The 14,792-nt window shown below is 37.8% G+C and overlaps 2 protein-coding genes across 2 annotated transcripts; one reads left to right on the top strand and one right to left on the bottom strand.

Moving 5' to 3' along the window:
- Positions 1-3,697: 3,697 nt before the first annotated feature.
- Positions 3,698-4,648, bottom strand: LOC308636455 (olfactory receptor-like protein DTMT; the record flags this gene model as incomplete). Its single annotated transcript, XM_081271955.1, has 1 exon — positions 3,698-4,648. The coding sequence occupies one exon, from the start codon at positions 4,646-4,648 to the stop codon at positions 3,698-3,700; it is 951 nt and encodes a 316-aa protein (XP_081128081.1).
- A 6,295-nt stretch (positions 4,649-10,943) lies between these two features.
- Positions 10,944-11,885, top strand: LOC308636407 (olfactory receptor 1; the record flags this gene model as incomplete). Its single annotated transcript, XM_081271816.1, has 1 exon — positions 10,944-11,885. One exon carries the CDS (start codon positions 10,944-10,946, stop codon positions 11,883-11,885), a length of 942 nt encoding a protein of 313 aa, XP_081127942.1.
- Positions 11,886-14,792: the final 2,907 nt, after the last annotated feature.

Below are 14,792 nucleotides of genomic sequence, written 5' to 3'. Positions count from 1 at the left end.
TACACAACATTAGAAAATATTCCTGCTACCCAACTTCTATTCTATGAGACCAACTTTTTTCTACAAGATATTTTGCTATTTACTGCTATTAACCTTAAAATCAACTTTGCTATAAATGCTCTCTTCATTTCTTGCCATAACATACTTTTTCTTACATTGTTACTGATGTTAGACAAAATTCATCCTACCATTCTTCTAGGATTATGACTTTTTAGTTTTGAATTTTTATTTTGATTAACTTTTTGGTAGATTTGAAAAAGAAATGGTTCATGGATGCTATATTTATTATATTCTCATGTATTTTAGACGGTTCTTTTGTATATGTGTTTACACCTAAAGGGTAAATTCACTAGATAAGAAATTTTGTGGATATGCTTTGCCATTGAAATATCATTTTCCAAACCACCTGTGGAATAATCTTTGTGAAGATTGTCTACTCCATCTTTCCTTCACCTCTCACATATCATCTCCTCCTTGATGCTTATAGAATTATTCCTCCAAACCTCCAGTTCAATCATTTCAAACTATATTTAAAATTCTATCTTTCTATCTTTCTTCATTTCAAGAGTATTTTCTACTATTATACCTTGGGATATTATTTTTGTTCCTTTTTTTTCTCCATTTAGACCAATAATTTTTTCAGGAGGTTTTAAATTTTTACACTCCAATTGATAAAAACTAAGATGATAATTATCCTTTTATTAACTCAAGTGAAAACAGAATTTAAAATATTATGTTTCTATAAATATTATCACTGAAGAAGTGAGGTGTATGTATGACTGAACTTAAACCTGTGACATTCAAAGCAAAGGTTATTAGCTCAATGTCAAATTAGTGTTTATTTCTAATACTCTATAAAATCCTCAGGCCATTTTCATTTGTTCATATCATGTCTATCTCTTCGCCTCAATCCATTCTTTTTCTTATTATTATTATTATTATTAGTTGTTCAAAACATTACAAAGCTCTTGATATATCATATTTCATACATTTGATTCAAGTGGATTATGAACTCCCATTTTTACCCCGTATACAGATTGCAGAATCACATCTGTTTCAATCCATTCTTTTGTTCTTCCCTTTCTCTCTCATTTCTCTCCACATATCTCTCACCCTTTTATCAATTACTGATAATTTTTGACACAAAGACACTTACCACTAACTAGTCCAGATTTCAGAATCTCCTACAAACAAGAGCAATTTTATACAATGTTATTGTATCATGCATGATTAGACCCAGAAATTTAACATTGATGCAAAAACATTTAATATGTAACTTGTATACCAATTTTCTAACTATAAAAACATTATTCACAAATTTTTAACATATACTATACATACTATTTCATTCAGTGATTTAAAGTGTACATTTAAATAGTTATTTTTGTGTATTTTCCCAGATTGATGCATCCTTCATCACAACTTTAAAACCTAATCATTACCCCAATTAATAACTACTCTTTATTTCTCCATATGTACCAATACTCAGCAATTTGCAACAACATTCTATCTTTATGATTTTCCTAGACTTAATATTTCATATGAATAGAATTATACAATATATGGTCTTTACAGCTGTCTTATTTCAATTAACATATTGTTTTCAAGGTACATGTATGTTTTTTCATTTATTTTATAGGTGCATTAAATTATATAGAATAGTGAGATTCATTGCTATGTATGCATAATATAATTTGGTCACTTTTGTTCCCAGCTCAAGGTACATTTATGTAAAAGTATGTATCAATATTTTATTTTGTTTCTGGGTAACTACATAGAAGTTATGTGAATCAAGAAACAGAATGTAGGATAAAGAATATATGTGAGTAGAGAATGGAGCTCAAATTTCTGTGACTCAGAAATCATCAGGTGAAGATATTCATTGAAAAATGAGGATAAAAACTATTATGTTTTGATATGGAGGAGGTCTGGGCTGCAGAGATGTGGAGGTCAGTGGCATTTAAGAGAAGTTGAAATGATACAGTTGGTTGTCATCACTTGCAGGGGACAAGGAAAACTCAGGAGCCAATGATAACAATCCAGACAATGTACATGTAGTTCACATTGGAAAATGTGAGGCTGCATATCCTATTTCTGAGGTGGGGGAGAGGTTAGAAGAACCCCCACAATCAAATATCCTGCAATCTTAAACAGGTTCAGTACTGACACATAGTGGAGCATTGGCATGTTCAAATCCCACATTTTTCAATCTTTGGCCCATATTAAGATTCCCTTTCCTTCAAGGAATCATCACAAGAGTTAAGTAAGATCATGAATGTAAAGTTTATTGATAACTTGTAAAACCAAGGAGGGAAAAGTGATCCTTGAAGAGTAAGGTTGAAAAGTGTGTGGGCTCTCTCTCATCCAGCGCAGAGGTCCATGGAACAGGGTAGAGGAGAGTGTGGCTGCAGAGTCACTAACCAAGACCTCCAGAGACCAAGCAGGAAGCAGGTCTGATTTTATTGCACAGTTACCATGTATATATACTCAGGTAGTAGCTAGGCAGATTACAGGCAGCCATCAATGCAATTCTGCTAACTGCTCTTGCAGCGACCAATCGAGGAGTGGGCTGTGGAGCAAGCACAGGGACTACAACACATGGCCTCATGCCCAGGGTTGTGCCTACGGGGTAAACAGCCTGCCGCTTACATGCCTAGCACAAAGGGAGTGGCCTGCCACTCAGATGCCCTTAACGTATGCCATGTATGCAGTACTCCATGCACTTGTCCCCACAGAAAAACAGACTCAACAGCACTTAGCGCCTCAAGGGGACTTCGTTTCCAGCAAATACAAACTAAACTGCTATAACACAGTAAGTGGAAAGTTTATTTTAAGTACAGATTGGGTACAAAAGAATAATGCAGACATGGAAAGAAGGTAGAAGTAATAAAGGTTAGAATGGGGGCTGGGGATGTGGCTCAAGCGGTAGTGCATTCGCCTGGCATGCGTGCGGCCCGGGTTCGATCCTCAGCACCACATATCAACAAAGATGTTGTGTCCGCCGAGAACTAAAAAATAAATATTAAAAATTCTCTCTCTCTCACTCTCTCTCCTCTCTTACTCTCTCTTAAAAAAAAGGTTAGAATGATGTGAACACTTTCTGAGAAAGAGATAAGTAAAGACTTTCTATTCAGGTATAAAAAGTTCCATTTAGAAGAGCAAGCATTGGTCTGAGTTGTTTGAATCTTGGCATTGACCTGGAAGAGCAGTATATCACTTTAAAAAAAAAGTTATAGTTTTGGGGCTGGGGCTGTAGCTCAATGGTAAAGCACCTGCTTTGCATGTGGGAAGCACTGGGTTTGATCCTCAGCACCACATAGAAATAAATAAAGATACTGTGTGTTAATCAACAACTAAAATTTTTTTTACAAGTTATGGTTTTTTAAAAAGGAACACATGGTAAATTATTGATTTAACAGATAGAAATTTCAATTAAAATATTTAAATTATGCTTCCAGGGTCAGCTAGAATTAACAAGCAGGAAACCTTCCTGGCAGATTACTGATAACAGACTTTACATCAACTACCCATCTCCACTTCAGCTCTTTTGTTTTCACTTCAGATTTTTAACATTGGAAAATGATGTGATATTTTATTTGAACAGAAAACTTTGGGATGGGAAGAAAGGACTGCAATAATATTCAAATGTACATCACAATATTTATACTGGACAAAACTGTTGTACCTATTGCAAGAGTTACCATGATACAGAGAATAGAATTGTCTTCTTACAAAAGACTCTTCTTAGGGCTCCCTTCATGTCTCTATTCCTCAGGCTGTAGATGAAAGGGTTCAGCATGGGAGTGACCACCGTGTACATCAGAGCCATGACAGTGTCTTTCACAGTAGAATTATTAGCTGATGGACATAAGTAGAGACCAATAATTGTCCCATAGAACAGTGACACCACAGAGAGGTGGGAGCCACAGGTGGAGAAGGCCTTGTGGATACCACGAGCAGAAGGAACCTTGAGGATGGAGGAGAAAATCTGTACATAGGACCCAAGGATGAGTAGAAATGGGGTGACAATAACAAGTCCTCCCATGATAAATATCACCAATTCATTGACATGAGTGTTGGAGCAGGCCAGCTTCAGTAAAGCAGATATTTCACAGAAAAAGTGGGGGATCACGTTGTCCGAACAGAAAGACAATCTGACCACAAGCAGAGTGTGCAACAGGGCATGGAGCATGGTCAGCACCCAGGACAGCACCACCAGGGAGAGACAGAGCTTGGGGCTCATGATGGTGGTGTAGTGCAGGGGGAAGCAGATGGCCACATAGCGGTCATAAGCCATGGCCACAAGGAGGAAGCTCTCTAGGTCTGCAAAGCACAGGAAGAAGTACATTTGAGTCAGGCAGCCTGCATAGGGGATGGAGGGAACTTGACTCTGCATGTTCTGCAACAGTTTAGGAATGGTCACAGAGGAAAAGCAGAGGTCAGAGAAGGACAAATTGCCGAGAAGCAAATACATGGGTGTGTGCAGATGGGAGTCCAGGCGAATGAGGGTGATGATGATGAGGTTCCCCAGGACGGTGGTAAGATACATGGCCAGGAACAAGGCATAGAAGAGGTTCTGGTGCTCTGGCTGGATGGGCAGGCCCAGGAGGAGGAATTCTGAGACGGGAGTTTGGTTCCTTTCTGTCATGCTCTGTCTACTGTATCTTATTTTAAAAAAGAAAGACTTGGGTCCCTTAACAATTCAAATAAATGAACATTTTTCTCTTATATGTCATCTGGTACTCATTCTACAATAACTGATCCCACCTTGATTACAATAATTATTATCTTTAAAATCCAATTGTCCATCATCTCTATAATCATGAATGCCTTTTTCTTAACTTCTTTGTAACATGTTTGAATATTCCATCCTTTCCTAAACACTTACCTATTGGTTTCTGAGACAAAATGCATTACTTTTTTACATACATGCCTGGCTGGTAATCCTAGGGAACCATAATTGGCTCCTGTTCTATCAGTAACTTGTATGTTGATATTCCTCATGGATTTTGCTAAACCCTATCTTATCATAACTCTATATGGAACTCTCCTAATAAACCTGACATGCTCCAATGGCTTATATCAGTATTTAAAACTCAGACATGAAAGCTGGGGATATAGCACAGTGGTGAAATGCTCATCCAACATGCACAGGGCCTGAATGCAATCCCCAGCACCTCAAAAAATTAATCAATTAAATAAAAATAATAATCAGTAAATAAAACTCAGGTATAGACGCCCCTAACCTATAAATTTCTATATCCCATAACAATTGTCTTCCATTCAGTGAATCATAGGTTCCTTAGGCTCAACAGGTCCCTAATGAAAATCATCAGATTGCACTTCCTCTGTACCTCTCTCTTCCTCCTCTACTCTCATATTTTAAAAAAGGAATGCAGCATCAGATCAGAAGTCGTGAATTGTTTCATTCATTCTTTTCTCTTACTGTCAACTCCAACATACCATGTCATGTATATTCTACACTTTGTTCTCCTGCTACTTCATCCACTTCTTATCACAAGGCCAAGTTCCTTATCTACAATGGCATCTCATCTCACCTGGACTATTGAAGCAGTTTCTCAAGTCTTGTCCCTCATAGGAAAAATTGTGCACCTGGTTTCTCAGAATGCTGAGTCCCTTCTGAGTGAGTAGGATGATCTCTTGAGTCAGGAGTATATGCTGGGATCACAAACTGGAGACATCACCTGCTATTGTCACTGCTGACCCAATCAACTCTGATCTTCTCCTGTGGTAAAATCCATAATTCACATCCTGCACTGACATAAGAAACACATATGGCACTATTTATAAATCTTATATATATGCAAATACCTGGGGATTTGTTTTAAAAAATTCATTCTGGTTCTATTGCTCGACTTTTACATATTAAATGAACATCCAGGTAATGGCAATACTGTGGTCAATAAACTGCATATAAGTAACAAGTACATACACTGCCATCAAAATACATATTACTGTCAACTTCAGATAAAGTTGAATAATAATCTCTAAGAGAGGTTTGTGAAAAGCTTTTTAAATCTCTGAAGAAAAACGCAAAGAAGAAAGAGGAGGAGTAGAGGAGGAAGAGGAGAAGAGGAAGAAGGAGAATTAAAAATTACAACTTTCTACCCAAACTTAAAGAGCTATTATTATTTCAAACTGATAGAATTGTCGATATTATTGCACAATAAGTTATAGCAATAAACATTATTATTAATAAAACATAAAAATGTTAAACTTTAGTCAAAGTATTAAAACCATGTGAAAAAGTCTTGGGAGGCAGAAAGATGGAAACTTAACAGACCTGAAAAATTATTCTGCAGAACACCACACAACCTGGGAGTTCAAGACAATCACATTTGAAAGACAGACAAGAGTTCATTCACTCTGCTACCAACTCATCCAGGTAGCTGAGAGTGACTCCAGGGCCCAACTCAGGATCCTTTTCCCCTTTATTCATTAGAGACACAGGAAGTACCAGTCTCTGTAGTCTTCACCTAACTGCACCATCCCTTCTCATTCTTCCCCTTCTACACACAGAAGTCTGAGGAGCTCTGCATCCCAGAGGAGTACCAAGGCTGGAGGAACTCATTACAGACAAAATAATTAGCCAGGACCTCTCAGAGACTAATTCTCCCAGAGTCCTGTAGTGGTGACTCCTGACAGCCTCTGTTTACACCAGACCATCCTTTGGGGGAAGGTGAAGATGCTGAGCAGCTCAGGACAGATGCTTTCTCATTGCCTGTGTGTGGAGGGGGCAGGAGACCTGTGTAGCTGCAGCCTACATTTCAGAAGGTGAAGGTGGAAGGCTGCAGAAACCATGAAGTAATCAGGGACCACATTGTGAATGTCCCAACCTATCTTAGGAGTTTAAGAGTCTAGGCTTTATCCTGTGGATAACAGGGATCCATACATCATACAGTGGTCTTTGAGTAGAGTACTGCCATGAAATTCATGTTTCAGAAACATTACAAGGATGTCAGAACCTGTTATTTCTCCCATCTTTCTGCCCACAGTCCCTAGGACAGAAAGAAATGCATTTAACAAGGATCAGACTTCTATGATTAAAGCACATGCAGATATAAAGAATCACAAGAATAAGAAAAAATAAACTTACCTGAACATGTTCAACCCTTCCTCGTGCAGATTTGAAAAATGGACCTTTGCATCACATTTGGCTCATTTGTATGAAAATCTTTAAGAAGCCCCAGCATGACCATCGTCCCTTCCTCCATCTATGTCATGTCACTTCCCACTGCCAAGATTATTCTGGCCCTGTATTTGAATGTGAAGCCAGGTTTGGCATATATAATTCACTTTCCCACCATCCACTCATCTTTAGCCATCATCTGCTACAGGATCTTTACATAGTAACACATTGCAACTTTCCATTGTAGGGACCTGAATCTTTATTGGTGTTCCTTTATTGGGATTTATACTTTTCATTAATATTTGTCATGGACTTTGAATTGTAAAGTGGTACCCAAACAATTCTGCAAGATTTCAGATGCCACCTTCTCTATTCCAGTTGTGTAGAGTAACAAAGTTTCCCCTTGGTGATCAATATCAACTAACCCAAGCACAACAGCAACCCGCTGTTTGCACATTAGCTCACATCTGAAACAGAAAATGGTCAAATGATAGCCTAAAGGATGGTTATGTCCCTTGGCAGAACAGCATGTCCCTTCAGAACTACACACTTCTAATGCACTATTCTAAGTTTTCTCAGCCACTTATTCCAATCAGTGTTGCAGTGATCTCAACTGACTTCCGTAGCTACCTCGTAAAAGCACTGCACATCTATCCTGCTCCATCTCACCATGGCCTTTGCTTTGAGACATCTCTGGCTCCACAGAGCAGGATGTCATTGGGAATCTCCTCAACATTCATATAAACATTAAAATCTACCATCCATTTTCTGTGAACTGTTGTACAGAATGTGAGGTGTAGATTAAAATTAAATTTTTAATATGAAAATCCAATTGTTCCAGCACCAAATATTAAAGAGACTACTGTACCAACTTTCCACCAGTACAATGAAATATCTACCACAGTCAACTTATAAACAGGTTCATTTAGCTCACAGTTTGAGGAGTTAGAATGGCAAATGACCTAGTACAGCCTTGGCCAGGTCAGCCCTTGCATGATCACCTCATGGGATAGGGATGGCAGAGCACATGCAGCTGAAGAATAGTATCTCAAACTAGAATGGAAATTCCATGATCCATTTCAAATCATCCACAATGACCTGAGAACTTTCCACAAGTTCCTGCCACTTAACCACAGCAACTCCTATACTGCAATACTGAGTCTAGGCCTTTATATATGAGCCCTTGTCAGACAGCCAACATTAAAACATGGTAAATTAGCACAGGAAAAGATTAACAACAATATCTAATCATAACTTAGAACAATTGAAACAATATACTGTAACAAAAGTTTCTTAGTGATCTCTATCTTTCTCTCTCTGTTCCTCCCTCCCTAAAATATTTTTTTACTTTTAGTTGCATATTGACACAATAACTTTATTTTATTTCTTTATTATTTTTTATGTGGTGCTGAGGATCCAACCCAGTGCCTCACATGTGCTAGGTGAGCACTCTACCAATGAGACACAACCCCAGTCACTCCCCCTAAAATCTTATTGTACTATATTTATTCTTCTTCTACCTTTCACACTGTATCATGATAGAGTGCCCACAGGGTAAGATAAAGTGAGGTTAATGACCTAGACTTTGTTATGTAGCATTTGCTACATAATATAATGCTCACCTGAAGGTTCACTTGAACCTTAAAAAGTAAGTTTCATTATGTGAGGTTTACTTATTGCACAGCAATGCAAAAAGGGGCAATCAGATGCCACTTGTATAAACTGCTATGCTCCTAAGATATTTCAAATGATTCACAGTCTAGTACTTGATTTATTTTTATGGATTATCCAACTATTTTTCCTCAAGTCCCCAATGTAGGCTCCAATGGCACAGGATTCCTGTCCATTGCCTAAATGGGCAATGACTGATCATTCATCCCTGAGCTCTCCATCCCCACCTTTCCCCAAAGTACAGTAGGGTGTGATCAGTGGCTGTAATCAGTCACCATCCAGGACTCTGATAATTTGCCTTGAAGAGATCCTGGATAATTACTTTGTGCCTAATGAGTTAGGCCCGAATCTGGACTCCCCTGGGATGCAAAGCCTCTCGGGCCCATGGATGGCTAGAAGGTGAGACATGAGAAGGAATGGCAGAGAAGGGATGGCAGACACGTGATGCCTACAGAGGACGTTACTTCATATGCTTGTAATGAATAAAGGGGAGCAAGATCTTGGGTCAGGGCCCCAGAGTCACCCTCAGACACCCTGGGTAAGTTGTCAATATGCCAGGTTGTATGATGTTCTGCCAGGTAAGTTTTCAGGTGTGACAACTTCCCTCTTTTCCATCAAGCTGCCTTCCAAGACTTTGCCACAGTATAGAAATATTTTGACTAAAGTTCATCCCTTATAACACTTTTTATTAATAACACTGCTCATTAATGTCACTTACTGTGCAGTGAATCCTCAAAGGTCACAGCATTTTGACATGCCAGGCCTGTAAGACAGGGTTCAGTGCAGTGACAGTTCTTAACCTTTCTTTATTTTACATTCACCTAAGGAGGTTTAAAAAGCTTTGCACAAGCCACTTCACAGAGATTCCAGTTAAGTTACCTGAAGGTGCTCAGTAATCTGAGTTAAACGGCAATGTGTGTATTTGCTACTCAAGTGCAGTCCAGTGATCACAGTATTGACACCCCTACTTGGGTGTTCATTTAAAGTGTAGAGTCTGAGCTATAGCACCAGAACGAATGTCTTAATGATAGGTAATTTGCATGTGTGTTAAGTGTAGAAACATTGCCCTACATGATTCTTGTGTGCATCCCAGAGTGAGGATATTGGATTTAATGGCCGAAGAAGAGGAAGCTCAGTGGATCATCTATGAAAACGTCTGCAGCTGCTATCTCTGGTTTTGTGATCCCTGCACAGCTTCTAGACACAAAGATAGTCCCACAAACTCAAAAGGTAAGAAACAGGCTGAGAAACCAGGTACATGATTTTCTCCTCATGTTTTGTCCCTTTATGATGCCAACATATGGTGTCGTCCAAAGGTACAAACTGTTAATGCAGTTCTGTTAAACACCATCAGCAGTGGGGTGGACTTCCCAGCAGTAGAACTCATTCATATCAGTTAGTGAATGAGTTCCCCACATCTTTTAATGTTCCTCCTCTGCATTTTTGATGTCTTGGAGACAGATTGGGGTTTTATTTGTTTGTTTGGTACTGGGGATTGAACCCAGAGGAGCTCAACCACTGAACCACATCTCCAGCCCATTTTTTATGTTTTAGTACAGACAGGGTCTCACTGGGTTGCTTAGTACCTTGCCAAGTTGCAGAGGCTGGCTTTGAACTTGTGATCCTCCTGCCTCACCTCCTGAGCTGATGAATTACAGAGACATGCCATTGTGCCCAACCATACTGAGCTTTATCAATCAAGGTTACCCCAAAAAAAGTGGTGTGTGTGTGTGTGTGTGTGTGTGTGTGTATGAGAGAGAAAGAGAGAGAGAGAGAGAGAGAGAGAGAGAGAGAGAGAGAGAGAGAGAGAGAAACCAATTACAGTTGCGAAGAATGACCAGTCAGGCAGGGAAGAGAAAATCCAACACTCCTTTTGTGACAGAAGCTAACAGATAAGTACTTAGGAAAGAATGGGCTACTGAAACATGTTCAAAAGAAGATGAGAAAAAGTAATAAATGATCATAGAGATTAAAGACACTTGTAAGGTTATACTTATTGTGATGGTGGGATCATCTATTGTAGAACACGTAAACACTGTGTATGAGAAAAAAAATGATCATTTTCACTTGGGTTTTTAAAGGGCCTTTTTATTTCTCTTAAAGGTATTGGAAACAAATAATAATGGGAAAAAACCAAACTCTCATCTCAGAGTTCCTCCTCTTGGGCCTGCCCATACAGCCAGAGTACCAGAACATCTTCTATGCCCTGTTCCTGGCCATGTATCTTACCACTGTCCTGGGAAATCTCCTCATCATCACCCTCATTTGCCTGGACTCCCATCTGCACACTCCCATGTATATTTTTCTCAGCAACTTGTCCTTCTCTGACCTCTGCTTTTCCTCTGTCACCATGCCCAAATTGCTACAGAACATGCAAAGTCAAGTCTCCTCCATCCCCTATGCAGGCTGCCTGACACAAATATACTTCTTCCTGTTTTTTGGAGACCTTGGGAACTTCATCCTTGTGGCCATGGCCTATGACCGCTATGTGGCCATCTGCTTCCCCCTGCACTACACCACCATCATGAGCCCCAAGCTCTGTCTCTCCCTGGTGGTGCTGTCCTGGGTGCTGACCACATTCCATGCCCTGTTGCACACCCTGCTCATGGCAAAAGTCTCTTTTTGTGTGGACAACGTAATCCCGCACTTTTTCTGTGACATGTCTGCTATGCTGAAGCTGGCCTGCTCTGACACCCATGTCAATGAGTTGGTGATATTTATTGTGGTAGGACTCTTCCTTGTCTTCCCATTCCTACTCATTCTTGTGTCCTATGCAAAGATAGTGTCCTCCATTTTCAAGGTCCCTTCTGCTCAAGGTATCCGTAAGGCCTTCTCCACCTGTGGCTCCCACCTCTCTGTGGTGTCGCTGTTCTATGGGCCAGTCATAATTCTATACTTATGTCCATCAGCTAGTAATTCTACTGTGAAAGATACTGTCATGTCTCTGATGTACACGGTGGTCACTCCCATGCTGAACCCCTTCATCTACAGCCTGAGGAACAGAGACATGAAGGGAGCCCTAGGAAGAGTCTTTTGTCAGAAGAAAATTCCCTTCTGTGTATGATAGAAATAATTGGGGCTTTTACATCATTTTATCCAGTAAATTTGTTGATATTAATATTGAAATATTATTCTAGATTGTTTCCCACATCATGGTAACTTCTGATAAAGTAGCATATCACTTAATTTTTCAACAGGTAAAAAAGAGAAAATTTAGCTGATTAGTTGGAAGGAGGTCTTGTTAACCTGGCTATGCCTTCCTGTTTGTCTTTTCTTGGTGATCCTGGGAAAGCACAGGGTAAGGGCTACTGTTTTATGATTTCCATTCTTTACATTCTTAAGATACCCCTGTATTTTGTTATCTTGTCTCAAACATGCTTTGAATATGGCATAATTTTTAAACAGTGCTTCATAATCTTAGGTCGTTGCCCAATAACATTTAATTATCTCAAAATCCCAGGCTCCTTCTAATATCTCCTACATAATTTTTCTGCACAAATTTTGACATCATTCTATCACTTAGCTTTCCTACATCCCTGATTTATTTTCATGTCTATGTTAATTTTTCTGCCCTTCCCTGACCCTAAATACATTTTCTAACCCTTTTTGTAATGCTGATAATTCTGTCTTTATCTGTAATTACATAAGGCAGGAACCCTATAAATTATTTCTCCAGGACTGGGCAGGGAAGCTTGAGATTGGTTCAGTTTTAAAGGATGTCTTTTTGCTTGGTATTTTGACTTCGCAAAATTTCCTGACATGTATATTTTTATTATACACTCATGACAGTTCAAAGGAAGTAGAAAAGATACTCATTGTTTGGGATTGCAAAATAGGAAATTCATTGACTTTCCATGTCATCCAGAAAATCAGTTGTTCAGCCTATGCAAAATCAGAGAATGATTCTAAGGTTTCTTTTGATTTTCTCCCACTTCCAAAAGAGGGGAGTACCCAATCTTTTTTTTTTTAACTCAGCTCTCTATAGCATGGGCTTCCATTCTTCATTTATTTGTTTCCTTAGTTGTATCCTGTAGGTGATGGCATTCAAACCCATTTCTTTCCTCCGTTCATAAATCTGCTGACCCCACAACTATCTGAATGCCAGAACTTTCTCAAAAGCTCCCAGCAATTCTTTCACTTCCTCGCTATTCCTTTTATTCTAAACAATTTAGAATTGTTTTATCTAGTTATGTGAAGAATGTCATAGGTATTTTTGTAGAAATTGCATTGATGGAATGTATTGACATTTTAATTAGGACTAAACTGAACCCATATATCACTTTGGGTATTATGGACTTCTATTTTTTAAATGTATGTATTTTAATCACAAACTGTATGGACCACTTAAAATATTGATTTTTCAATCCATGAATATGGGATGCTTTTTTCTTTCTTTCTTTCTTTCTTTCTTTCTTTCTTTCTTTCTTTCTTTCTTTCTTTCTTTTTTTGGGTGTGTGTGTCCTCTTCAGTTTCTTTCAACAATATTTTATAATTTTCATAGTAGAGATCTTTTTTCCTCTTTGGTTAAATTTATAGGTATTTTAGTTAACGTTTTAGCTACTGTAATTTGGATTGTTTTCTTGATTTCCAATTCATATAATTCACTTTTGGTATAAAATTGTATGCTTATTTTGTACCATGAAAAATTGCTAAACTCATTTGTTAATTTTAATGTTTTTATGGAATTTGGGGGGTTTCAAGATGTAAGATCATGTCATTCAAACAAACAATTTGACTTCTCTTTTGTATTTTGGATGCCCTTTATTTCTTTCTCTTGCCTGTTACTCTGGACAGAATTTCCAACACTATGTTGGATAAAAGTTGTAAAAGTGAACATCCTTTTCTTCCAGAGCTTAGAGCAAAAGCTTTCAGCTGTACCCATAATTTTAGTTGTTGGCTTATTGTAAGTGACCTTTATTATATTGAGGTACATTCCCTCTATGAAGGATTTCTTGAGGGTTTTTTGGAGGTTTTAAATTTTATCAAATACATTTTCCATATCTATTGAGATAATCATGGGTTGTGTCTTTCATTCTATTGATGTCATGTATCATGTTTATTGATTTGTATTTTGAACCATTCTTGCATCTCAGGGATTAATCCCACTTTATCATGATGAAAATCTTTATAATGTGGTTTTGGATTCAGCAAAGTATTATTCTACTGAGAAGTTTTTGCATATATGTTCATAAAAATATTAGCATGAGATTTTCATTCCTTACTGATTTTGGCATCAGGTTAATGCTGGTCTCATAGGATGTGTTTGGAAGAATTACTTTTGAAAAATTTTTTTGAATAACATAAGGAAAATTGGAATTAATCATTCTCAACTATTTTGTAGAACCCAACAGTTAAGTCACCTATGTTCTAGGTTTTTCTTTGATGGGAGGCTTTTTATTATTGGTTCTAATTTGCTACTTATTATTGGTAAGTTCTGGTTTTTATTTCTTCATGATTCAATAGTATTAAGGAATCTGTGTCTAAGAATTTCTCATCAGAAGAATAGTCATTTTAAACAGCTTTTGCAGATGAATTTTGATATAATAAAGCCAATCAATTCAAAATTCTACAATTTACACTTGCCTAGCCTACATGAGACGGTGGGTTTCGTAATCAGCATGATCAAAACTATCTACAATTTGATGAGATTTGAACAACTTCAGTTCTCAAGGACACTTGATGAAATTCATGCCAAATGCCAACTGGAATTATTTTTTATGGAAATGAAAAAGCTTAAACTTAAATTTACATGAAAGAGAAAATAAGTAAAATTTCTAAGAACTATTTGAAAACCTGGAAATGTAAGTTGGTTCCATGCCTAGCAATATCAATATATATATATATATATCTTAAAAAAAAACTCCTATACAAGTATACACTTGTATAGGAATTGAAAAAAAGTTACAAGAAATGAGGAAGTATCTGAAGAAATAGTCCTATGGGGGGATTGTTTTATGATGAATATGGTATT

The sequence above is a fragment of the Spermophilus citellus genome (assembly GCF_964194105.1).
Source record: "Spermophilus citellus genome assembly, chromosome: 17".
Lineage (NCBI taxonomy): Eukaryota > Metazoa > Chordata > Mammalia > Rodentia > Sciuridae > Spermophilus > Spermophilus citellus.
The sequence above is the reverse complement of the archived record's forward strand: the minus strand, read 5'-3'. Positions and strand labels throughout refer to the sequence as shown.